The sequence below is a fragment of the Podarcis raffonei genome, chromosome 16, assembly GCF_027172205.1.
Source record: "Podarcis raffonei isolate rPodRaf1 chromosome 16, rPodRaf1.pri, whole genome shotgun sequence".
Classification (NCBI taxonomy): domain Eukaryota; kingdom Metazoa; phylum Chordata; class Lepidosauria; order Squamata; family Lacertidae; genus Podarcis; species Podarcis raffonei.
The window spans coordinates 22,417,666-22,443,762 of record NC_070617.1 but is presented as its reverse complement, the minus strand read 5'-3'; the positions used below and the strand labels follow the sequence as shown (position 1 = coordinate 22,443,762).

The following is a 26,097-nucleotide window of genomic DNA, read 5'->3' as shown; positions in this document are numbered from 1 at the left end:
GGACGCTTCCTCGTTTAATTGGAAGAAGCCTCCTCTGGCCAGCGATCTTCACATTGTGCTTGTTACCAGCTCAGTAAATGCTTACATGGAAACTGACTCTCCCCTCCCCACATAGCTCTGAGTAAACATGGCAGTACTCAGCTTTAGCTGGCAGCATAATGTGAAGATTGCTCAATTTTTCTTTCAGTCTGTAAAGCTAGACCTGAAGGTTCACGCCCTTAAAACACTACTCACAGTCTCCTCACCAGTGCCCTGTCTGAAGCCACAGTGGAATGATGCAGATCTTAATCAGTCACCTTGGGGCTTTTGGAAAAGAGATTGTAGTTTTGTAGATCACAGGTATATGAGCCATAGATCAGATTGGAGGAAGCATGAAATGTGTTTCTGGAGGGGGGTGAAGGCTAGCTCTAGGGAGAACAATTTGTTACCAGGTTGCATCCTGTTTGTTCCACATTCCAAGATCCCAGTCATGCATTGCATGTAAGTAGAGGGTGAGCTCTCAAAACTGTTTGGGCCTGTTCAAATGCGGAAGTGGCAACTTTTTGTAAAACTGGGGAGTGGGGGAGAGTAGTTTTCTTGCATGATCTGATTTTGTGTAGATATGTTTTGGAGGAAAGTCACTATTCTAACAGCTGTACAAGTTGGGTTGTGAGCCTGAGTGAGCAGCTGGCTCAAGGCCATCCAATTTGTGTATATTCCTGAGGAAATAAGTGAACTGTAACTATTGCTACTTTATAAAATAAAAGGTGCTAGGGTTTGATCTGGAAGCCTGTGTGTTAGGGGTAAACTGTGATTTGCTTCCTTGTTACTTTGCATGTTCCAAAGGCTGAATTCACAATGGGTTCTTGGGGTTAAGCTGCAGCTCAGACTAATCTCCAAACCCTGATCTCCCAAATGCTAAGACCAGCAGATTTCACTGAACCACATTGCTTTGCATGCACCCTGAATTGTTTTTGTTTTGTTTGTTTACAGCAAGGCTGGGGAACCCTTGGCCTCCAGACATTGTTGGACTACAGCTCCCATCATCCCTCACCCATTGCCTACACTGGTGGGAGCTGATGAGAGTTGAAGTCCAACAACATCTGGAGGGCTAAAGGTTCCCCAGCATTGCTTTATTAGTACAACTAAAGAATAAAGTGTGCATTACTTGGAGTTCCATGTATCCCTCTCCTGACGGTTGAAGGAAAAGCAACATCGGGGAGCTGCATTTGGGAGCTGAAAAGGGGGCTGCTTATTCCTTTCCCGCTTATTCTGCTTTGCCCCCCCCCTGCCCGCCCCTAGACGGCCTCTCCTCAAGCTGCTTTTCTTGGGGGTGGGAAGAGCACATGGGAGAAGAATATTCTGAAAGAGGCAGCAACCAACAGGGAAAAGCTTAAGGGCCTACTTGCCATTCCTTGGCCTTTGATTTCAGTCTTCAGTGGCAGCTTTTCATTTTTTAAAAAAATGTCAGGCAGAGCTCCATACGAAACCTGGTTTTTACTCTGACGGTGAGCTGTCAGCCACCCAAATTCATCATTGGCTATGAACATACTAGCTGACCTTAAGTAGTCCACTACCTACCAACCTTTCCCACTAGGGATTTTAATGATGGCTTGCTGTGAAGATTACGGTGACCATGGTTGTGTTTCCATTGCAGTGCTAAGATCTTAGCCATATACTTCCCATTATGTTCAGATCTGGAAACTATGGTCAGCGGCTTACAAACAAATTCGGGTTTTAAGCCAGTTTCAAACTGTGTCTTCATATCCTGGCTTGTTCTGACCATAGTGTCTGAGTGCTCATATAACACAGGAGCACGGGAGAAGGGTTGTCTGCAAGTGCAGCCTTCTCATTTTGACTTACTTTTGTGTGTTAATGTGACAATTTTATAGGATTGGGGTGGGGAACCTCATACCCAGGGCTGACAGTGGCTCTCCAGGTCTCTCTGTCTGGCCCTTGGAACTCTCCCCAGGCCACACCCATCCCCTCCTCTACTTTGCACTCCAAGTGTTTCTGCCTTTTGCTTGTCTGGAAGAAATATAGAGAGGGTTGTGTACAGTGTGTGTAGAAAGTAGCCTACTGTGCAGAGGTAAAATTGACATTTGTTGCTGTCCCCACTTTTGACTCTGGCCCTGTCCACCACTGACTTGAGGCCCTCAGGAAGTTGTACATGTGGCCCTCAGGTTGAAAAAGGTTCCTCAGCCCTCATTCAGTGCTTTGAATTTGAAAAAGGACTACCTACTTGTGCTAAGATCCATGTGCAGCACAGTAGTTGGGTGAAAGTCTCTTGCACAGAGCTGGTTTTGGAACAGAGGTTTTGACTCATATACACTCTCTCTGTCTCTCTCCTAATAAATTTAAATGAAATGTGCAAATGGTTTTTTCTGCAGCCACAGTCCCAGTCTCCTGTGTGCAGCTCCAGCAGTTCAGTGTCCAGAGAGTGTGCCATCTCTCCTTCACGTGTAAGCGAAGAGGAGCACGTCTACAGGTAGCCCACTATTCCCATGCTTACTCTCCCAAATTCCCCCTACAATCAGAAGCTTATGGTGAAGCCAGGAGCTGTTTCCGCTTGTGGTGGTCGGAAAAATATTGGGCACCCATGTTGATACCACTTCCTGTTTCACTTCAGAGCTAGTTCTTGGGGATCTTTTCCTACTGCATTTGTGGAATAACATTCCATAAACAGGATTTTGAGGTGGTGAAATGCAGTTAACTTTCTCTAGCACAGCGGAGTTAGGAGATCAGGATTTTTATTTTCTGCTTTGCCATTCATTTTCGATCTGCGTTCGGTAATCGGGTTTTGATCACTGTATCTCCAGCTGTAAAATGGAGATTTGGGTGGCTGTCATTCCCAATCAAAGTTATTTTAAAATCTGTAAAACAAAAACACTATTCAAGCCAATCTAGCAAAATGCCACCAAGGCATCTCAGACTGCATCATAAATTGAAGCTCTGTGTGTGAGAGTTCAGGAATATGCAGCTAACTGCAGCTCCATGGTGATGGTTCTTAGAGGCTAGAGTGGCTCTTTAAGGTGCAATGCAAGCAAAGGTGATGGGGAGGAGCTTGGATGGATGCCGGCAAGAACAATTACATGTACTTAGGTTTTAATTCCCTTGTACCATAAAGACAGGTGAATTAAGCTGTACGTTCCCTCACCCCCAGTAGGTTTTGAGGAGAGAAATAAGCTCCACATCAGGTGGGACGCGGGTGGCGCTGTGGGTAAAACCTCAGCGCCTAGGACTTGACGATCGCATGGTCGGCGGTTCGAATCCCCGTGGCGGGGTGCGCTCCCATTGCTCGGTCCCAGCGCCTGCCAACCTAGCAGTTCGAAAGCACCCTCGGGTGCAAGTAGATAAATAGGGATCGCTTACTAGCGGGAAGGTAAACGGCGTTTCCGTGTGTGCTGCGCTGGCTCGCCAGAGCAGCTTTGTCACGCTGGCCACGTGACCCGGAAGTGTCTGCAGACAGCGCTGGCTCCTGGCCTCTAGAGTGAGATGAGCGCACAACCCTAGAGTCTGTCAAGACTGGCCCCTACGGGCAGGGCTACCCTTACCTTTACCACATCAGGTATATTCTGGGGAAGGGCTATAACTTTGTGGTGGAGCCCATGCTTTGCATGTGGAACTCTAGATGCATCAGCCCTCGTTGTTGCCAACTCAACAGTAAAACCCCAAATGGGATGCAAATAAGCCATTTGGGGTTTATCACTTTTGATGACTTGGAACTGCTTTTATATAGAAGTAAAAACAGCAGCAACCATCCCTGCAAACCTATAATGCAAGTAGCTTAACAAGGTTTAATAAGAAGATTTGTGATCAATTTGCTTTCCTTGAACACCAGTTTCCCCAACAAGCAGAAGTCTGCAGAACCATCTCCCACCCTGATGAGCTCTTCGCTAGGCAATAACCTGTCAGAACTGGACCGACTGCTACTGGAACTGAATGCCGTTCAGCACAACCCTCCCAGCGGCTATGCACCAGGTAGGAAGCAATAGCTCTGGCAGCACAGGACAATCATAGGTAAATTTGTTGGCGGGAGTCAAATTCCTGTCCCCTGATCCTGGATCTGTTGCCTGCCCCATGCACATGCTGCGCTCTGACTCCCAGTGTAACTGAGATGCCTGCAGACTTGGAGAAGACACACATTTTGGTGGTCCCGAAGTAGCCCTTAAGTTATAATTTGAGGAATTAAAGTACAGGGAACTGAAGTGCCACATAATATTCATTCTGCACTTGTAGCAAATGGGTCTTTTAGCATGACAATACCTATAATTCAGAGCTCCCTGCCTATTTACACCAGGCAGATGCTTTTATTGTACTTTTTTTGCTGCCTACTGAAAACATTTTCTTTAAGCAAAGCCTATCCAGACACAGAAAATGCTGACATGTTCTGTAATCTCCCTAAAGTTTACTGTTGATCTGAATTATCTTTAGATATCTTCTTTGATTGCTTGTTTTTTAAGCTGGTTGTTTCCCCCCTCGATAATTTTTCTGGTAAACCATTTAGAGGTTGGTTCTATTACAAGCAAGCAAGTGTGCATTTCCTTTTGAATAAATAAAATGAATAAAAAACATTTGCCTGTGTCTTTCTGCTTATAAGATGAAGCCACTAGGAGCCCTTCATTGCCTGGTGGGACTGGATCTCACTACGGTGTCCCAGAGAACACTACCTCTTTGAACACACAATCAGCAACCCCACCGAAGGAGAAGCCCAAGTGGAATGGAGGGCACGGCATTGAGGACGTGTGCCCTAGTGTGGAGAGCCTTTTGGATGAACTGGAAAGCTCTGTGCCCAGTCCAGTGTGAGTAACAACTTGACCACTTTCTCCCTTCCCACTATAATGCGGGGGCTCCCAGGGCGGTGCAGGAAGCAGTGGTGTCTCATGTCAGAGAATGCAATATGGGCCAGTTTCTGGTTCCTCAAAAGAGAAGGGGAACTTCTTTCCAAAGAAGAAATGGAAAGCTGGGTCCCATGGGTTGTGTCAAGGGTCAACAAGTGCTCTCATAAGCAGAAGCAGCAAGGGTGAAAAGACGCAACCAGGGAACCGATTGGTGTGATTTTGCAGTTTACAAGAGTGGGTCTGAGAAAAAAGATAAAGAGACTGACGACATTTAGAGGTCCATAGTGGAAGCTTAACTAGAGAGAGGAAAAAGGAAGCCAGTGTAGAGGAAAGGGGAGCATATTGTGTCAGCAGAATGGGTTAAGTAAGCTGCAGAATTCAAGAGGGAGGAAAGAGGTTTCTGAGAGGAAACCGGAAAGCTGAGAAGTGTTGCAGTAATCACTGCAAGCAAATAATGAGTGTGCTCGAGAGCATTACATCATTCAGGAAGAAGAAAAAGGTGGGCTTTGTACATGTTACAGAGCTGAAAGCAACAAGGTTCCGCAGCTATGACTGTTGAGAGAGAGGGAGAAAGAAAGAAAAAGAGAATTTTTAATTAGAGAGAGAGAAAATTTTAATTAATTAATTTTTAATTAATTTAATTTTAATTAATTAAAAGATCAGGAGGCAGAGGAAACAATGGAAGTGTCTCTTAGAAGGCACTGTATTTGAGAGAGAGTAGCTCTGTTTCAGTCATATACAGTAGCTCTCTTTCAACTTCCAGCATCTCCAGTTAGGGTTCGGAGAGACCTTGGAGAGCTGCTGCCAGTAGCTGGAGAGAGTACTGGGCTAGATGGACCCATGGTCTGACTCTGTACAAGGCAGCCTCCTATGAAAGGGAAGGGGCCATAGCTCAGTGATAGAGCTGCTGATTTGCATGCAGAAGGTCCCATGTTCAACCATTGGCATCTACAGGTAGGGCTGGGAGAAAACCTTGTCTAAAACCCACTGCCAATCCATGTTAGATGAACTAACTACTGAGTTAAATGAACCCAATGGTTTGACTTGGTATAAGGCAGCTTTGTGTATCCTCAAACCAGGCCCAGGTTCAACCAGATCTGAACGTAATGGATAGTTGTGCCCATGCATGCCTCAACAGGAGAGTGTACCTGTCTCCAAAAGGATCCACAGTTTTTATCTTCTGTGTGACAAGAGCCAGATACAAGCAGGAAGATTGTGGATAAAACAGTTCGGTGGGAGGCAGGGAGGAAGCCTTGCTGAGTGTCCTTGGGAAGAAATGGCCACCTCCCTCTTCTTAGCAGTGTGTGACTGTCTTCCGTCTTTCCCTTAGTCCAGCTATCACTGTGAATCAGGGTGAGATGAGCAGCCCCCAGCGGGTCACCTCCAGCCAGCAACAGACTCGCATATCTGCCTCATCAGCCACAAGAGAACTGGATGAGCTGATGGCTTCACTTTCTGACTTCAAGGTACCCAGTCAATACCATTCATTCCTTTCCCACTCACTTGTCAGTGTGTCGCCTCCACTTTTATTTTCCTGAACCCCTCTCCTCACCCTGTTGCATATAGGACCACCCCCATTCCTCCTTTTGGTGTTCGTGTCTTAGAGCGAGCTCTACACTGGCGGCACATCTATTAAGACCCTGGACTTTTGGGTCTGTGATGCATGGATTCATTCTTGCCCTCATGTGGCATGCCTCACAAGCTGTACACAGCACAATCTTTTTCTTCTACTGATATAAGAGCTGAGCTATCTCTTCAAGGAAATACAGTTTCTTCAGTCACACATACCGTATACAAGTTTGCACATCTCATGCATACCTTGCTAAATATGCAGGAACACTCAGCCCTGCCCCCTGCCCCCCCCCAAATAAACCCAAAAGACAGGATGGGAGAGAAGAAATTCTGAGCAAGTGCGCTAATGCAAAACCAGAATTGTGTGTGTAATTTATGCAGTGCTTGATTGCAAAAAAACCAACAACCAGGAAGTCATTTTTAAAATAATAAAACAATTGGTAAAAACAGTTTAAAAACAAGTGTTTAAAATATTTCAAAAAATAAAATCAGTGATAAACTAAAAATAGATTAAAATATATGTTAAGAAGATACCACTAAGAATGGTATTTTTAATCTCTCCTATTCACAAGTTCACAAGGGTGAGGGAGTAGATGGCAACCTTTCACATGCGAAATTCAACACAAAACCATGATAATGCCGTTGTGGGAGCATTCTGTTGAGTGTCCAAAAGAATCTGTTAAGAAAAGTCTGGGATTGAACAGTTTCAGTATGTGCAGTTTTCACCTGTTTGTGATCTTTTCCGTGTAGCAAACCTCCAGTTCTTCCTTTTTTGCTGATTAAAATTCAGTGAAAAATCCAAGGAAGTCGTAGGAGCGTTGTCCTTTTCTGTATTGATGAAAAACAACTTATTACAAGTAAAGTTATGAGGTGTTAAATTCACATTTTACCAAGCAAATGGGGGGCAAGAACTACAACACATGTCATATAGGAACTTGCAGCTTTTGGGATGGAATGGCTCCTTGCCAAGAACAACATAGAGGAGACAGTCTGAGAAGTAGCAGAAGAGACAGACATGCCTGTTGGATAAGGGGTGGGGGAGAAGCCACAGAGAGAGAGAGAAGAGGATAGGTTCAGGCTTCAAGAATAATACCATGAGAAGGACCTCTTCTTTGGTGAGAGTAGTGTGAGCTACATTTGATGTTGTAAAAGAAAAAGCAGTAGGCTAGGGGAAGCGGGTGGTGCTGTGGGTTAAACCACAGAGCCTAGGGCTTGCTGATCAGAAGGTCGGTGGTTCGAATCCCTGCGACGGGGTGAGCTCCCGTTGCTCGGTCCCAGCTCCTGCCAACCTAGCAGTTCAAAAGCACGTCAAAGTGCAAGTAGATAAATAGGTACCACTCCGGCAGGAAGGTAAATGGCGTTTCCGTGTGCTGCTCTGGTTTGTCAGAAGCGGCTTAGTCATGCTGGCCATATGACCCGGAAGCTGTACGCCGGCTCCCTCGGCCAATAAAGCGAGATGAGCGCCGCAGCCCCAGAGTCGGTCACGACTGAACCTAATGGTCAGGGGTACCTTTACCTTTTTAGGTAGGTAGAGGTGCAGAACACGAGGACAGAACATGGGTGAGAGATTGTGAAAGTGTGAATACAGAGGAGAGTGGTGAGGTTCAGGACATGAGCACCTGCAGAGATGAGCCATAATCCCCAGATCCCCAGCTTTCATTTTTTTTTTATTTAAAAAAGAGTGAGGGTCTATTATTTATGGAACCCTGAGACATGAAGTAAAATATATAAGTAGTATTTTTGCGAGAAACTCAACTGCTTCCCAGAGCCGTAGCTAGGTGATCTTGCACCCCTGGAAGAACCGCCCAGATTGCACCCCCAGCCTCAGACAAATTTGCACTTCTTTCTGCCTCTCCTCCAACCCCAACCCATGCAATTCACCCTCTATTAAAAACCTTTTCTTATGAGGCAGTAATTGATATTTTTATTTATAGACATATTTTAAAGCCGATTTTGCGCCCTACCCTCATCTGCGTCCCTGGCGGGGGCCCACCTCACCACCCCCTAGCTACAACCCTGCTGCTTCCCCATGCTAATCACTCTGACAGCTGACAGTTATGTTTTTCTGTGCTCTTGTGTGTCTTGCAACTAGCGTAGAAGAACAGCTGGAACAGCTTGGTGCTTTTGTTGTTCTTGTTTCTTCTTTTTTTCAAAAAAAGAGATGCCCATTTTGTTGATAGATTAGTTTGGTTGCTGCTGTCCTCTGTGACACTCCCCCTTCAGATTTAGAAAAGCAACAGCAACACTAACAGTAAAAACAGATATTTTAACTTAAAAGTATGATAATTGTAGCCCACTTGATTGTCACAAGAAATTCAGCATAACTAGCAAAATTAAAATAAGATATAAAATAGTCCATAATTGCAAACAAAATAAGATACAAAATAACCCATAACTGCAAACCTAAAAGCTAAAAATATCTCTCTCCCCGCCCCTGTGTAAGCAATTATTTTTGAGAAGCTGAACTGTACATCTCTAGCCCTTTTTCTCTGTGCTTGGGAGATGACAGCAAACATGCAGTACTAGTTAAAGAAATGGTTGAATTGCAGTCAATAAGTTTGTCAGATCTTCCCCTTCCTGAATGATGGGCATTCATTATTCCCTCTAAAGTTTGTTGTGCACGTGAGACTGAACATGTGGATTCAGAACAGAGCATTGTTGTTTGGTTTAAAGGGATGCAGTCTCTGGCCCGTATCTCTTTTCTTGTGGATCCAGTTGCATGAGGATGAGCATGTCCCTAGAATCTTCCGTTGCAGGTCCTCCAAGCCTTCACTTTCATTGCTACCTGAGCAAGCAGTGGTGTGTCTGTGTGTGGTGGGGATGGTGGCTTCTTGAGCAAGCTTGCGGCTCATGTGTCACAGTTATGTCAAGTGATTGTTGGCTTCCGGGTTGGTTTCTGGTATAACTGACTTGGGTGACCTAGTTCTGTGAAGAGGGGAGGACAGAGACAAAACAGTGCTTGCTGGCTGCCTATTGTAAGAAATCGCAGCACCCTTTCCAGATTTCCATTCTGCCTTCTTGTTCCTTCTGGCTAGCCTTAGGTTAGAGCCATTTTCCTTTTCCCCATCACTTCCCTACTCCTCCTTTCCCCTTCCTCCTCTTCCTTCAATTCTGTTTCCATCCTTTCTCCCCTCCCACATTTCTTTATCTTCTCACAGACCTCTTCTACCATATCACTGATCTCTGAACCCTCCCTGGAGCTACTTCCTGGCCCAGTTGGCTCAGATGCAGCCCATGTGCTTCCTAGTATATCTTTCCTGACTACCTCAAAGCAGCAAGCCATGGGCCATTCTGAGGGTGTTCTGTTCCCTCTGGCACCTCTCCCATTGGAGGTACTCCATATTGAAGAGGAAAGCAACAGCCCAGTCACTGCTGTGATTCAAGAGCAATCTCTCATCACTCCTTCCAGACTCTGGACTGAGCCACTGCACCCAGAGACCTCTGCTACTCTCACAAGCTCGGACGGACCAAGCAGAGAGTCCACTTCCAATGTGAAACTTCTCTCATTTTCCAAGGCGGAGTCATTGCCCATTCATTCTGATGTAGGAACCCTGAATCAGAGGCTTGCAGAGCCAAAAGGACCTTGGAGGGATGAGCCGAGAGATGAAACCCAGGCTGCAACAATGCTTGTTTCAAACTCCTGCATAAGTGGCAAGGTGAAATTGCCAGTGCCACAAGAGTTGGAACCTGTGTTTGATCCAACAGCTGATGCTCACAAAGGGATTGGCATCAACAAAGGAGCTTTGGATGATCTGAACAACTCTAAAGCACCTCACTTTGCACCAAGACTACAATCCGAGGGAGACGGCGTCATGCCAACAATGCACAGGCCTGGTCCTTTGAGCGTTGATCAATGGGAGAACTGTCCAGGTACCAGAAGCCACTTGGGCCAGAACATACTGCATGGTGCTGAAGTCCAAGATCCAGCCAGGGCAAGCAGCTGTCCTGATGTTGCTGAGAAGAGGCAAGGTCCAGAGAGGGCGCCTAGGAAAAACAGCCTCCAGAATGCTCCGATGGGTGAATGGAAAGAGCCACTCTCCTGCGTAGCAGCCGCTCCAGGGTCGACGGGAAATACCTGGAAAGAGGAAATGGATCTGATTCCTTCTTGCAAGATTCCTGTGGAGAGGATTTCTACGTCAGGCCAGGCAGGCATCAAAGTGCATGTAGTGGCGAGTGTGGATTTCTTCTGCTGGTGCATCTCATTTGGCTGTGCATGGTGTGCTTTTGAGCCCTCTGAATTAAGCTGCTTTGCATGCTTCTCTGAAGTGAGACTTAGTAGCAGCTGCATGGGACTGTGAACTGGGAAAATACTGCAGGGAAACAACTTTCGTGGCAACCCTTTGCACGTTGGCCCCCATGCTCCCATAGCATTGTGAAGACATACCAGCCACTTTCATCCCTCTTAGTAGTGGAAAGTGTGGCCTGGAGAGAGAGAAGGCCTTGGAAGCTTATAACAATTAGAGCTCAATGGATCTCTTCCTAACAGCCACCCACTTGCTAGATTATTTGTTTTGCGCAACTGGTGTAGTGGAACATTACCTATAAAAGGTCAAGCTACAAGAAAATCAAACCACCATAAACTAGACTGTTTTGATGCTGCATCTGTTCTCCTACCTATGGAATTATTATGAATATTATTAATTATTAAATTTGTATACCGCCCTATACCCGCAGGTCTCAGGGAGGTTCACACCTTGATGAATCTGTACACCTTGATGCTCTCACTGAGCTGGCAGGGCGGGATAGTCCAGTGCCTCCATGAATTTACAGTGCTCTGTGCATGAAGATACTGCCATTGGTTGTGGTGTTTTAAAGCTGTTCCTAACACTTGATCTAGCACATTTGGCCTCAGAACATAGGACGCCACCTTACAATGAGTCAGGCCATTGGTCCAGTTAGCTCAGTATTGTCCATGCTGTCTAGCAAGAGCAGCTCTTCAGGGTGTCAGGCTTTTCCAGCCCTACCTGGATATGCTGGGGATTGAACCAGGGACCTTTTTGCATGCAGAGCATGTAAACTACTGAGCCATGGCCCTTCCCCTACTGCAACAAATTATTTGCTCTCTGTACTCAGTTCTGTTTGTTCAGCTGACATGGCTGACCTTGGAAGACCTTTCTCAAGGTTGACTTGCTGCTTGGGGATGGGCTAAAAGGATTTGTTGTTGTTTTCATCCCTCCCCTCGAAGAGGCAATGGCTGCTGTTTTTCCTGCTCCTGGTCACTAACCGTTCTTGAGCTTGAAGCGTGTGCATCCTGTGTTTTTGTTGCCACTGCAGCTCTTGTACTGAAACTGCCATTTCCCTCCTGTTAAGATAAAATCTGTAATCAAGCAGACAAAAGAGACTTCCCACGTGCACCCGATGTGCCGCGATCTCTCGCCACGGCGCAAGCTGGGCCCAGCCATATTTCACAAGACGGTCTCCCAAGACCGCTTGATTGAGGAACTGCAAGACAGGTTGGGCATCAGCAAACCTGAACAGGAGGAGTGGAGAAGCCCAGACAACTGGATGACCGAGGGAGTCATCATTATCTCCAGGCCACAGAAGAAAGAGCAAGATGGTAGTCAGCAGGTAGAAAAGGTAGAGAGCGTAATGCCTTGTGGGTTTTCTTGTCTGTCCTCCAGGAGTCTCCTATCTGGTATATTGAAAATGGCTTAAAACACATCCGTACAGCACTTGTTAGCATGCAAAGTGTGGAGACGTAATCCACATCACCGAGACGCTCAGGAATTACCTTTCACCCTCTTGGTCCAAGAGAAGCAGCCAGCTGTGTAAGCTTCACAGCTTACTGTGTGCATCAACCATGCTGAATGCTCAGGGACTAGCTCAAGCTCAAGCTTCTGGAGTAGCAGATGAGCACATGCAATTCCTGAAATGAGAAAAGTACAGATATGCCATCAGAATGCTTATATGAGTAAGAATCTGCCCCTGACCACCAGTGTTTCGTTGAACACCAGGAGAAAGCAAGGGGATTCAATATGGGTTTGTTGGCCAGATGGTTAACAGCAAGGTCTTAGTGTGTCTTGAGTGTTAAACCTGCTGGAAACCTACTGGAGATTTACTTTTTGTCTAGATGACTCAGATCACCCTTACTGTTTTTCCATGCTGGCTTGTGACCTAGATCCCTCTAGTTGAACATGGGAACTTGCCTGTTTTCACTGGAAGGGATTTTAAATGAGGAGTGTGGGACCCTGGATTTATTAATTTTTGTTCTGTAGGTATGGCACACTCAGAAGTAGAACAATATTCCATTTTTTTACTAAATGAAACATGATTTCATTGCCACATACGTTTCTGCAGATTGAAAGTCCATAAAGGCAGATTCTGGCTATTATTCCCCCTCATGTTTGATTATACTTGACTATTGCATTAGTTTTTTATAATTTCTGCTTGTTTTGCGTCCAGACTAAGGCTCTACACTCAGGAGTGGGTCACTTCTTTCATTTCATGTTTTCTCCTCCTCGGTCTATGCAATTCCTCTGGACTAAGTGCCTCTGGACTTGTTTATGTTTTCTTCCTGCTTCCTTCCTAGGTTATTATTCCTGCAGAGTCACCCCTCCCTCTAAGAAGGACAATTGCTGTTCCACCCTCTCCCCCACCACAGTTTCCTAAAGATGTTTCAAAGGCTGCCTCTGTCAAGGCTGCCTTCTCTTCTCCTCTCCCTCACCCTCCGCCACCACCTCCTCCCTTGCCGCCGCCGCCACCATCTGTGCACGTCCCCCAGCTGCGCTATGTGCCATCAGCTCCACCTCCTCACCCTCTGCTCCAGTGGGAAATGCTTCTGGAGGAATGCCCCCCTTCCCAGGCACAGATCCCAGCAGAACCAGTTGAAGTGGCCTCTCCTCCCAAGATGGTGGTGTCAGTTGGTTGCCAAACGGACGAAGATTCATTCTTCCCACCAGATCAGGCATGGTCTCCTTTCTTTGGGCTCCTGACTTACTACAATAGTGCCAATGTGAGCCCAGCAGATACAAGGTTGTTCATTTGGGGGGGGGGGTCTTCTTAGACTGAATGTTTGGTGCTAAGTACACGAGTACACTCTGCCATGTGTGCGGAGTTGGGAGTAGTGCCACAAATGGAATAGTGCATGGCACGTTGCGGGCAGCAGTTGGGTGAAGACTGAGCTAGATGCACGAAGCGGTCTGTGTAAGGCAGCTTACAATGTGTCCCTCTGTGGCCCATAGAAACTTATTGCACAAGCACTTTTCTTCTGACTTCATGAGCTGTTCAAGGGTTTTGGGAGCACCTGAGCTTTTCCTACGAATCCTCATGCTCCACGGTTTTAGTATGGTTGCATACTTGCTCCATGCTGGTGTTTTTATTTTTAAAAGTGCTACAGAACCACCTGTATGCCACATAGCTGAGTGCTCAACTTTCTCCTTCAAGTGGCAATGATCCCAGGCAACGATCAGTTCACTGTAGAAAAAAGGCTGCACACAGGTTATGTGTGGTAAACCCACCTTATGTATAAAGCCGAGATAGACTTTCCTTATCTCACACACCTTTGTAATACATTTAATGGACAGCCATTATTTCCATTTCACAGATGTGAAGGTTTGGACTCTTTAGCCCTTCATGACTTAGCTAGGACTGGGGTGCAGGACTTTCCCTGAATCCACGTCCAGTGGCCTTTCTGCTGGCTTTCTCACATCACTGCAGCTTTCAGCCTGCTAGGACTCACTGTGAATTATGCTTTTCAGGTCTCGTATGCTCCACCTCCGGACTGGGGCTCCCAAGTTCTTGCCGTTCGTCCTCCCACTCCTGAGAAGGCAGGGCATCCTCTCTCTCTCTTTTTCTGTAGCATGGCGTGTGGGAAACACTTCTCTTGGCATAGATTTGATTCTTGCATTGGTAGAATTGCAAATTTTCCGCAGAAATGCAATTTTGTGCTTTTTCCTAAGGCTCAGCCTGCTTGTTTCTAATTAGTACGGAGAAGCAACAGTAGGTCTCTTGAAACCAGCATGATTTTTGAGAGCTTGTGGCATGACCTGTTCAAGGACGTGAGTTTAGTGGCTGGAGAATGGAGAAGAAGCAACAAACGTTCATGCAGTTAACCAAGTAAAAAGTATGAATGTCTTCCCAGCATGTATTGAGCGAGGCATTTTTAAACAAGGTATCAAATGCTCAAATATATTTAACAATCCCAGGGAAGAGAATATATGTTTGTTAGGACTTGTCCTTTATTTTTTGCCGTGTTGCTTGAACATATGTATGTCACCGGAATAAAGTAGAATCATTTTCTGGGAGAACTGCATGCAGTGCCCCAGTCTTATCAATCCCCAGTCACCTGTGGCGAGTAAAAACTGACCACAGGCTAACCAAGCAGGAAAAGACGTCAAAATCTGGCTTACTCTCTCTTCTCTCAGGCCATGACTAACTAACATGTGTGATCAGGTGGGCTAGTAAAAAACAAACAGACTACTAATATTTGCAGACTTGCATGCAAACATGTCATTCTAACCAAGTCAGTAAAAGGTCCAGGGGGAATAGTTTGAAAACATTTTATACAGCAACCTTTTTGAAGCTAAGCAGGTCTGAGTCCAATCAGTGTCTTGATGGGAGACTTGTATTCACAGCACCTTGATTTCATTCATGGAAGAATATGGTGTAGTGGTTAGAGTGTTGGGCTAGGACCTGGCAGACCAGGGTTGAAATCCCCCCCTAGTCATGAAGCTCACTGCGTGACCGTAGGCCTGTCACAATTTCTTAGCCTAGCCTACCTCACAGGGTTATTGTGAGTATAAAATGGGGCAGCAGATGCATGTCGTACCTTGAGCTCCCTGGAAGAAAAGTTAGATAGCCAACATAATCAATAAATAATAAATGTGGAAGACAAATGTATTAAATAAAAGTTCTGCTGTGTACATGACTAATACTGGCTCTGTGTCCTTTGGCATCATACAGAGCAGCCTTCACCAACCTGATGTTCTCTAGATGCTTGATTAATTTATTTGTTTTATTAAATTTACATGCTGTCCTTTCCCCCGAAGTGGCAAACCCTTTCTGTACTAAGAATACAATTAAAAATAAAATAAAACCACATTTAAAGGTAAAGGTACCCCTGCCCGTACGGGCCAGTCTTGACAGACTCTAGGGTTGTGCGCCCATCTCACTCAAGAGGCCGGGGGCCAGCGCTGTCCGGAGACACTTCCGGGTCACGTGGCCAGCGTGACATCGCTGCTCTGGCAAGCCAGAGCCGCACACAGAAACACCGTTTAACTTCCCGCTAGTAAGCGGTCCCTATTTATCTACTTGCACCCGGGGGTGCTTTCGAACTGCTAGGTTGGCAGGCGCTGGGACTGAACAACGGGAGCGCACCCCGCTGCGGGGATTCGAACCACCGACCTTTCGATCGGCAAGCCCTAGGCGCTGAGGCTTTTACCCACAGCGCCACCCGCGTCCCAAAACCACATTTAAAAAATGGTAAAAACGATAAAACATCAGAAGCAAATTTAAGAGATGATGGGAGTTGTAGCTCAATGGCATCTGGAGGGCCCAAAGCTTCCTCATCTCTGCTAGAAACACAGAGCAAAGTTAGTGTGTACATGTGCTAGGATCAAAGGCTCTTGTAAGTGTGAGGTGTGACTTGTAGAACAGCACACACTTCCCATCTGCCAACCTTCCCTGCACCCCATGTGTTAATTGGAACAGAAGGACTTACACCAATAGACTGGCTTTTTTGTTTGTTTTTTTACAAAACTTAATTTCTTTTGGACGTGAAACCACCTACAGAGGTATAATCCCGAACCACGACACCCCACCCCACCAGGGTGTACATTTACGAACTCAAAGCTTCATTGTAAATCATTGCCAGGGCACCCAGGAAAGTGACGTATTCCTGGAAGTTCACCACTTGGTCCCCATTGCGGTCCAGATCTTTCATTAATGCATATATCTCTGCATCCTGCAGTTTCGGTCCAATGGTGAGCTCCTTCTGTATCAGCTCCGTCAATTCCTTCTTGCTTAGGGCGTTCTTATCGCCATCCTTGCCGGTGTAATTGTGGAAGGTGACAACCAGCATGCCAATAGCTTGGTCAAGAGGTGCTGCCATGGTGAGAGATCAGAAGCAAGATGGCCCAGTGCTGAGTGGCAGGAAGAGAAGTGGTCCACCAATAGACTGTGTTATAATCAAAAGTACACTGTGGTGTAACATCTCACGATCTTAAACCAAGTCACACATTCCTTGGGCTGATGTCAGAGCTGGAATTGTCATTGTGTGGATGTCTTGCATATTCTGGCACTGGCGGAGAAATCTAATTTAGGAATACAGTTTTGTTGTGTTTACCTTGGGAAACTTGAAAGCACGCTCTGAGCTCAAACAGCCTTCCCATTTTCTTTAATCTGCCTATGGGAAGAGCCTTTTCTTGTAACTACCTAATCCATGGGTCTGTTGATTCAAGGAGACTTGCTCCGACAAAACTGCTGGAAACCATTCATCCCAGCCTTCACTGTGATCCCTTCACCAGCTTCTGCAATTACACTGTCCTTCCTGTTATATGTTAATGGAGGCAGGAGGTGGCTCAGCGAACTTCCACAGGTAGAGAAGAACTCTAGCATGGTTCTTAACTTTAACAGTCTCTGCTTTGACTCTCTGTTGTTGCAGTTCATGTCCCAAGGGAAAGGTGGGAACAACTACCCATCCACGACTTCTCCAAAGCCTGGCAGCCAGTTGGATAGCATGCTCGGAAGCCTCCAGTCAGACTTGCATAAACTCGGGGTAGCAACGGTTGCCAAAGGTGTCTGTGGAGCCTGCAAGAAGCCAATTGCTGGACAGGTGAGTGTGAAGGACAACCCCCACTTGTTGAGAGTCTCAAGCTACAACTGGGAGGGCTTTAAAAAAATCATATGGATGAACGGACTGGCGATGCTGAAGAAACTGAAGTACTCTATTTATCCACTGGCTAGGTACGCTGTAAGCTCCTCCAGTGACCTCTACCCTGCCCATGAGGGACTGCCCTCTTCTGAGATGATAGGTAATTCAGTTTTCATGCTACCCCAGTCCAGGGATCCGCCTGTTAGTAGAACATTCTCTCTCATTTGTTCTAGACTCTGTGCTTTTTGATGTCTTTGTCACACATATGATGCCCATACTTGAGAGGTGGAGCATCTGCTGGAGCCAGGACCGTTTTTTCCTCTCTCTTTCCCAGGTTGTCACGGCGATGGGGAAGACTTGGCACCCTGAACACTTTGTCTGCACCCACTGCCAGGAGGAGATAGGATCGCGTAACTTCTTTGAGCGTGACGGCCAGCCCTACTGCGAGAAGGACTATCACAACCTCTTCTCTCCGCGCTGCTACTACTGCAACGGTCCTATCCTGGATGTGAGTCCATGGCGTTTATGCGGTCTTCTTCCTCTGGCTTTCCAGCCTTACACTTTCTACCTTACCAATCCCATAGCTATGCACACATTTCATTTGCTTGTGCAGTGGGTGCCAGTAATCCCACCCTAGTCACTGTGGTTTAGAAAACTAAATCACAGTGGGGGATTTCGGCCCACCTCCAGCATGTAGGTCTCCTCTGCATCCAGCCCAACAACCTCTCCACAGGCCCTGCCCATACCCCCATGCTGCTGAACTGCAGTTTCTAATCAGCGGAGTAGTGGGGTTGGGGTTCATGGGGGAGGATACATTTAAACCTCCCTTCCTCATAGTCTTCCCCCAAACCTTGTGCTGGCCATCTGATCAGGGATTAATTTCTCCATTGCTGAGCTGTAATCTTGTAAATTCTGATCTCTGTGTGCATATAAGATCACAAGGCGAGAAGGTTTAGAGTATTTATTTTATTACTACTTTACTACCCCAACCTTTCCTCCAAGGAGTTTAAGGTGGCATACACAGTTTTCCCCCTCCTGTCCTTAAAGCAATTGTGTGAGGTAGGTTAGACCAGGGGCCCTCAAACTAAGGCCCACGGGCTGGATAAGGCCCGAGGGACTCATTTATCTGGCCCGCAGCGACCCCCGCTGCCCGCTCTTACCGGCGCTGCGCGGCTGCCCACTTCCGGGTCGGAGGAGCACCAGAAATAGCTTGTGCACATGCGCAAGCATTATTTGCGCATGCGCAAGCGTTATTTCCGGTGCACATCTGGGTCGGAGGAGGCCCGTGCACATGTGCACAAGCTATTTCCGGTGCTCCTTCGACCCAGAAGTACGCTGGAAATAGCGTGTGTGCACGCGTATGGGCACGCGGTTCCCTGCCCTCTGGCCTGCCGCGTGATTAGCGCTGGAGACGCCGGCCCAAGGCGCTGTAAGTTTGCTGACCCCTGGGTTAGACTGTGACCGCATGACTGGCCCAAGGTCACCCAGTTGCCTTCATAGCTGAGTGAGGATTTGAACTCTAGTCTTAGTTCTACACTCTAACCAAGGCAGTGCACTGACTGGTGGAGTGAGCTGCGCATGGAGGAAGAGATTGCTTTCTTAATGGGTTGCTTGCTGTGTATCATTTATCTGTTTAACTTTTATAATGCTTTATATTTCAACCAAAATACCTGTCCGCATCCCAACAAAAATAACATTTGAAAAAATACAATACAAAATTTTCATTCCGTAGTAAATACAGTGCTACTGTTACTGCCTCTTTCTCATTGCACAGCACAGAAATGAAGTGAACTGGGTGTGTGAATGAATGGGGAGGGTGGGTGTGCATGTGGATGTGCTTGTACTATTATACATACAGTCCCTGGCTACTTTCCCCAAGGGAGTATGGCCTTCGGGCTGCTGGGAAGCTGGAACTCTTCACCCTTGCCTGTATACATGCATGGGCTTCCCTTAAAATGGCCAGTGAGCTCCTAGCAACCTCGTGGGTTCATGTTATCAACACTGCTACATCAGCTTTCACATTTATTTACATGTGGCTACTTTTTGTATTATATTGAAATGCTCTAGTCGGACACAACTAGAGACTGGCAACACACACATTGGGAACAGCGAGTCTAGGAGTTAGACCCCATGTGGCAGGTTGAGTGACACCATTCTAGTGTTAGCTTGGGTATTAGCAATGGGATCCCCCCTCATTGTCCTCGGTTCTCAAACGTAATTCGTTCCGGAAGACCTTTCAAGTTTCGAAACATTTGAAAACCGAGGCGCAAAGGGCTGCCTGCAAATTCAATTGAGAAAATTGAAAAACATGCAGCAGAAGCCGTTTGACTTCCGAGGTGCGTTTGAAAATGAAAGCATTTACTTCCGGGTTTTTGGCGTTCGGGTTCCGAAATGTTCGTTAATGGAGGCATTCAAGGTACTACTGTATGTGAAACAGATGGATTCTGTAAATACAGTGGTACCTCGGGTTACATACGCTTCAGGTTACAGACTCAGCTAACCCAGAAATAGTACCTCGGGTTAAGAACTTTGCTTCAGGATGAGAACAGAAATCATGCTCCAGCAGCACGGCAGCAGTGGGAGGCACCATTAGCTAAAGTGGTGCTTCAGGTTAAAAACAGTTTCAGGTTAAGTACGGACCTCCGGAACAAATTAAGTATTTAACCCGAGGTACCACTGTATAATAAGTTGAGATGATCTGTCAAAATGAAGTGAGAGAAGTGAGATTAAATAACCATAGAATCCCATATATGTCTCTCTCCCCACCTCACCCGCCAGTCTCATCAGAAGGAGCATAGGAGCCTTATGCTAGGTCAAACCACTGGTTCATCTAGCTCAGCACTGCTACACTGACTGGCAGCAGCTCTCCAGAGTTTCAGGCAGGGGATACTTGCAGCCCTTCCTGACCAGGGATTAAACTTGTGCACTCTTGAGTGCAAAGCTGCTGCTATGTCACTGAGCTATGGAAAAGGCCCCCTCTCCCTTATGACTGCCACTTTTACTGGCACTGAACTAGGGTTCAGAGTGGACACTGCACAGAAGATGCCGCTTAGTTAAATTGCCACATCTCTCACCTCCTTGCAAGATGCAATTCTCTACATTCCTAGTGGTGATGTTCATGCCCTTTGCTTTGTCAGTTCTGCTCTGCCACCAAGAAACCAGTCTTGGTGGAGGGAGTGGCATAGCTTGACAGGAAAGCAGGCAGGAAAATCCTGAGGAATCTCAGGATCAATCCAGGGTAAAAAGTAAAGGGTTCCCTTGCAACTTCTTTGGCTGTAATTCGGACATCTTTTGCCCAAGGGTGTGCAAAATATGGAAAACTAGAATTGATTCATAACAACAGGCTTTGATTGTATCCTTGGCCATATTTGCAGATTTTAGATGCCACATTAAACACAACAACTGATGTATTGAAAAACTGCAGCGGGATAAGGAGAGGGATCAATTATATTCCCAATTTTGTGCTTGAAGGGAGAAGAAGAGTTTTGTTCACCTATATCTTCACACTCCATTCTCTTTTTCTTAGTTTTATCCTCATTTATGCCTTTGTGTACTGTTTCATCCGTTTGCTTTCTACATGGGTGGGGCCCATGAGCAGACATACCACAGCAATCAGCCAGTTAATCTCTGTACACGTCCCAGGGTGTCTATCCGTCTGCTGGGGAGTTCATTGACCTTCCAAAGGCAACAGGAGAGAGAGATGGGAGATCGGAAATGCATGTTCATGAAATTCTGGGCTTAATCCAGCCAGAGATCACATTACAGTGGTACCTCGGGTTACATACGCTTCAGGTTACAGACTCCGCAAACCCAGAAATAGTACCTCGGGTTAAGAACTTTGCTTCAGGATGAGAACAGAAATCGTGCTCCAGTGGCACGGAAGCAGCAGGAGGCCCCATTAGCTAAAGTGGTGCTTCAGGTTAAGAACAGTTTCAGGCTAAGAACAGACCTCCGGAACGAATTATGTACTTAACCCAAGGTACCACTGTATTAGGGACGGGGGTGGCGCTGTGGGTAAAACCGCAGCGCCTAGGACTTGCTGATCACATGGTTGGCGGTTCGAATCCCCGCGGCGGTGTGCGCTCCCGTCGTTCAGTCCCAGCGCCTGCCAATCTAGCAGTTCGAAAGCACCCCCGGGTGCAAGTAGATAAATAGGGACCGCTTACCAGCGGGAAGGTAAACGGCGTTCCATGTGCTGCGCTGGCTCGTGACCTGGAAGTGTCTGCGGACAGCGCTGGCTCCCGGCCTATAGAGTGAGATGAGCGCACAACCCTAGAGTCTGGCAAGACTGGCCCATACGGGCAGGGGTACCTTTACCTTCTTTTACCACTGTATTGGGATGTTAATAGTCCAGTTTCCCGGGGTCAGAGGATTCCTCCCTTCCTCTCCTTGAAATGCACTTCTTGTCTTATCTACTATCCGTATCCCCTCACCGTGTTTCCTTGCAATTTTTTTTAGAATAAAGTTTTGGCTACTCATTCATGGTTTATGGTTTCTTTATATCAGAAAGTGGTGACGGCGCTGGATAGGACATGGCACCCTGAGCATTTCTTCTGTGCCCAGTGCGGAGCATTCTTTGGCCCAGAAGGTATGGTTCCTGAGGGCTGATCCACAGCTTGCATGGCTTGCTTATTTTCAGATGTGTAAACTGTCTCCAAGGTATTCAGCTTGAGGTCTTGTGAGCTGACGTGCAAGTGCTGCGAGTGGAATTTCAGCTCAGATTTGCCATTTCTCCCATGCAAGTCATTACTTCATGTTGCAGACACTGGCAATAATGGGCATGCATAAATAAGCTTAGCACAGGCAATCCTCCCCCTGACATTTGGATTGCATAGACTCGTGTAGCCTTGCTCCCCAGGAAGTGGAAGTGCAGTGTAACAGCACTGTTCTCATCCCCAATAGGCTTCTTCTTTGGTAAGTACAATCCTGTTCATGTTTACGTGAAGCAAGCCCAACCCCATTCAGCAGGGCTTACTCCCAGGGAAATGCTCACCAGATTGCACATTTGCATTTGCCTGATGATGAAGAGTGTTGATTCCAGCTTTGATGGTCCTCTCCATTTCTTAGAATCTTTTGGTGATGCCTTTCTTTTATGTTTAGGCTTTTATTTTTGTTTATTAATTTTTTTTCTACTTTCCCCCCTTTCTGTCCCTCCACCAACTTTTTATTACATACAAATATGTGTAATTTTTAAACTGCTGTTTCTGTTTATGATAGCAGTAATTCTGGGGTGTAAATTTGTTCATTTTAATCGAATTCTATGTTTTTTGAGTGCCACATTCAGATTTGGAAAAACATTTTATAAATTCCTAAAATAAAAAGGCCAGGCAGATACTAATTTTCTTCTTTCTTTTTTTGCTGCTTACCCTTCTGCCCTGGCAGGTTTTCATGAGAAGGACGGCAAGGCCTACTGTCGCAAGGATTACTTTGATATGTTTGCTCCTAAGTGTGGAGGCTGTGCCCGGGCTATCTTGGAAAACTATATCTCTGCCTTGAATACCCTTTGGCACCCTGAATGTTTTGTCTGTCGGGTAAGAGCACTTCAGGAATTCATTCCCCTTCCTTTCCATTCAGTCAGCTGAGGACATCTATCATCCTGACCAGTCTTGGTGTAATTTATGGGTCACCAGTGCAGTGCTCTCAGGCACACAAGTGCCAGCGGAGGCCTTTCTTGGTGCCCACAGGGTTCCTTCTTTCTCCTGCTGAAATTATGCTTGTAGGAAGCCTTTCATTGTAGACAATAGGAGGCTTTAAAAAAACTTAATTGCTGGCGATGGGAGAAGATGAGCGTGCATGGTTGCATTGAGTGTGCATGTTTGTGTGCATGTTTGCAGTGTTTGCATGATGCTCACAACAGTTTCTCCAGTTTGCAAATATGCCTGGGGGGTTGGAAAGATTGGCAACCCTAGAGGGCTCTGAAGCAGGAGGATGAGTGCATCCACAAGTGCCTGTCTGTAACAGCAAAAATGATACCTTATTCCATCAGTGTGACAATGCTGTACTTTGCCTTGTGGTGTAGTGGTTAAGAGCAATAGACTCAAAATCTGGTGAACTGGGTTCGCGTCTCCGCTCCTCCACATGTAGCTGCTGGGTGACCTTGGGCTAGTCACACTTCTCTGAAGTCTCTCAGCCCCACTCACCTCACAGAGTGTTTGTGGGGGAGGAAGGGAAAGGAGAATGTTAGCCGCTTTGAGTCTCCTTCGGGTAGTGATAAAGCGGGATATCAAATCCAAACTCTTCTTCTCTTCTTCTTCTTCTTCTTCTTCTTCTTATTGATATAATGCAGCCACCATCATTGTATTCTTTTAGACAGATGCCTGATGAAAACTATTCTGTTTTGGATGACCTATTTTGTTACAACTGTTCTTAATTTTGTTATAGATGTTTTCTTATCGTGCTCTTATCGTGAGCGGTTTTCACGAGCTGAGCTCTGGAGCTGCCCTCAGCTACTAGCGCCATGTTTTTCCATCTCTGATACCTGATTGTGGTCTTGTTTCTCCTCCTCCTCCACAGGAATGTTTTACTCCATTCATTAATGGCAGCTTCTTTGAACACGACGGGCAGCCCTACTGCGAGGTGCATTACCACGAGCGCCGCGGCTCACTGTGCTCCGGCTGCCAGAAGCCCATCACAGGCCGTTGCATCACTGCGATGGCCAAGAAATTTCACCCTGAGCACTTCGTCTGTGCCTTCTGTCTCAAGCAGCTCAACAAAGGAACCTTCAAGGAGCAGAACGACAAGCCCTACTGTCAGAACTGCTTCGTGAAACTCTTCTGCTAAGGCCAACATTCAGCATCGTTTTTGTTGCCTTTCCAGGAAACCTTGACTCTTTGGACATTGCCACAATTTGGCAACTTGTGGCCTTGGTGGGCTAATCTAGGAGAAGAGGAGGGGTGTGTGTGTGTGTGTGTGTGTGTCAGGGTGGGGTGGGATGGGATGGGGCAGGATGAGATGCTCACCACTGCTCTGGAAAGGTGGTAAATCCAGAGAATGGATCACATTGGACCATTCACTTAGAAGCTGTATTTTAGCAAGGAGATGCTGAGACTGCCATTGATGCACCAGATGGACAGCTTAGCCAAGCCGAGGCGGTTTGAGTGGGAGGCTCTGTTTGGTTGTGGTGGTCGGTTGATCAGTTGATTGGTTGCATTGGTAGCAAAGGTTCAGGCAGTCAAATAAAAATGGTTTGGGTTTCAGCTTGGGGGCAGTGGAATTTAATTCTCTTCCCCAAGAATGCTAAAATAGTCAGGAGGGCTGAGAACTCCAATATGGATTCTACTTAGAAATGGGGAATGGGAAGGGCTGTAGCTCAGTGGTAGAGCATCTGCTTTGCATGCAGAAGGCCCCAGGTTCAGTCCCTGGCATCTCTGGGTAGAGCTGGGAGAGACTCACTGTCCGAAACCATAGAGAGCTGCTGCCAGTCAGTGTGGACAGTACTGAGCTTGATAGACCAATGGTCTGACTCAGTATAAGGCAGGTTCCCATTTTCCTAAGTTGCCTCTCCCAAGAACACTGTGAAGGGTCAAAAGAGAGCAGAGAGCGCATCTTGTAGTTCCACATGGCAAGGGCCACATTGGCAGACACTGATCTGTGCAAGACTCTTGGGACTGGGTGAGCAACTTCCTTCCAGGGAGATGAGGTTCAAATGATACTGGAAGAATGCCCAACACCCCTTTCTATCACCACCTGCATGTACAGAGTGGATCGCTGACTCTTGTTTGTACTTCTACCCTTTTCAAATAGGACATCTCCCCATTTGGGGATGTTAATTTCGCCACCATTGCTGCCATCCACTCCTGAGAAATCATGAGAGTGAGGGTGTGCTCAGTGGGGCGGAAGTGGTATTTGTTTTATCTGACAATCCAGAGAAGCCAGGCGTCCCAGCCTTTCCAGGTTTTAGGCAGGGATGTAGCCTGTGTTGTGATTTTCTCCCAAAAGGCAAGAGAAGCTTCATTTAACAGCATTGACTTCTTTTGCCTGTCTCTCTCTCTTGCAATCACAAGCACATCTCTCATGTGAAATATGCCCTAGAGAAACACAGTTCTGAGCAATAATTCTTTTTCTATTGACATAGTAAGTTTCTCAGTGTGTGTGTGGGTGTGGGTGTTCTTTCTCTCTTCTTGCCTCTCGTGGTTTTTATGTCTGTGTGTGAGAGAGAGAGCGTGAATGACTTTTGCTATCAAACTGAATACTGTGTGTTTGGGGGAGATGCTGATTTCTACATTGAGTCTTGAATTCATAACAAAATGACTTTCAAATCTCTTGTATTGAAAATTTTAGTTTTTTGAAATGATTTTCAACAGATGACTTTCATACCTGACAATGTCTGGGCAGGGCCCTGGTTGTGCTGGTTCCTGCACCCGCAAGCCTTTGGTGCTTTGTTAAACACAACTATTAACATGACAAGTATTGTCTTTTTAAAACTGGGGTGGGAGAGGGGGAATGTGCAAGGAGCGTGTATGTGTGGTTTTATTTCATTTTTGCTTATTAAGTAGCTTTTCTATTGATCAGAGCTCAACTGGAACAGATTTCTTTTAAAAAAAATAACTTGTAAACTGCTGTATTTGGAATTGTTTGCCTTTCTCTCAAAATCAGAGCTGCAGATTTTTTTTTGAAGCGAGTCTTAAGTTACTCCAGCAGGGAGAAAGAGCTCAAATCTTACACGTTTGGCGTCAAGCTTCATAATCTGTTTCAGAAGCTGATGCTGAGCCTGTGGTCTTAGCCCTCCCATACATAGTGTTAACATAGTTGACCAGCCTTTTTTTGCCCAAGTGTGCCATTACTTAACTTTGCAGTGTGAGACTGCTGTGCTAGTGTATTCCACAGTGTGTATGTGCACACACTGCTGTACCTATTTGTCCTCTGGTGCCTTTACCTCTTGTCTACTGAGCCAGG

At 46.3% G+C, this 26,097-nt stretch overlaps 2 protein-coding genes and 1 non-coding gene across 6 annotated transcripts in view; 2 read left to right on the top strand and 1 right to left on the bottom strand.

The window, feature by feature from the left end:
• PXN (paxillin) overlaps positions 1–24,827 on the top strand; it is a 61,917-nt gene extending 37,090 nt beyond the window's left edge. For 3 of the 4 annotated variants that reach the window (XM_053369696.1, XM_053369693.1, XM_053369695.1), the window contains 5 exons: positions 2,370–2,467; positions 3,821–3,960; positions 4,580–4,781; positions 6,151–6,286; positions 9,551–10,705. In XM_053369696.1, the coding sequence (XP_053225671.1) occupies positions 3,864–3,960; positions 4,580–4,781; positions 6,151–6,286; positions 9,551–10,690 (1,575 nt within the window). In that variant the 5' untranslated portion in view covers positions 2,370–2,467; positions 3,821–3,863 and the 3' untranslated portion in view covers positions 10,691–10,705. Of the gene's footprint in view, positions 1–2,369; positions 2,468–3,820; positions 3,961–4,579; positions 4,782–6,150; positions 6,287–9,550; positions 10,706–16,992; positions 17,164–17,536; positions 17,711–21,708; positions 21,791–22,584; positions 22,734–23,715 lie in introns of those variants that run through there. The other variant, XM_053369694.1, reaches the window with a different exon arrangement.
• On the bottom strand, positions 16,078–16,490 carry LOC128404218 (protein S100-A6-like). The gene has a single exon (XM_053369700.1). It carries the CDS (start codon positions 16,438–16,440, stop codon positions 16,168–16,170), a length of 273 nt encoding a protein of 90 aa, XP_053225675.1. The 5' UTR covers positions 16,441–16,490; the 3' UTR covers positions 16,078–16,167.
• Positions 24,501–24,572, top strand: TRNAA-UGC (transfer RNA alanine (anticodon UGC)). Its single transcript has one exon. It is a non-coding gene; the product is annotated as a tRNA-Ala (tRNA).
• Positions 24,828–26,097: the final 1,270 nt, after the last annotated feature.

Excerpts from the sequence above, each read along its gene's own strand:
- LOC128404218 (XM_053369700.1), bottom strand. The coding sequence starts at position 16,440 with ATGGCAGCACCTCTTGACCAAGCTATTGGCATGCTGGTTGTCACCTTC.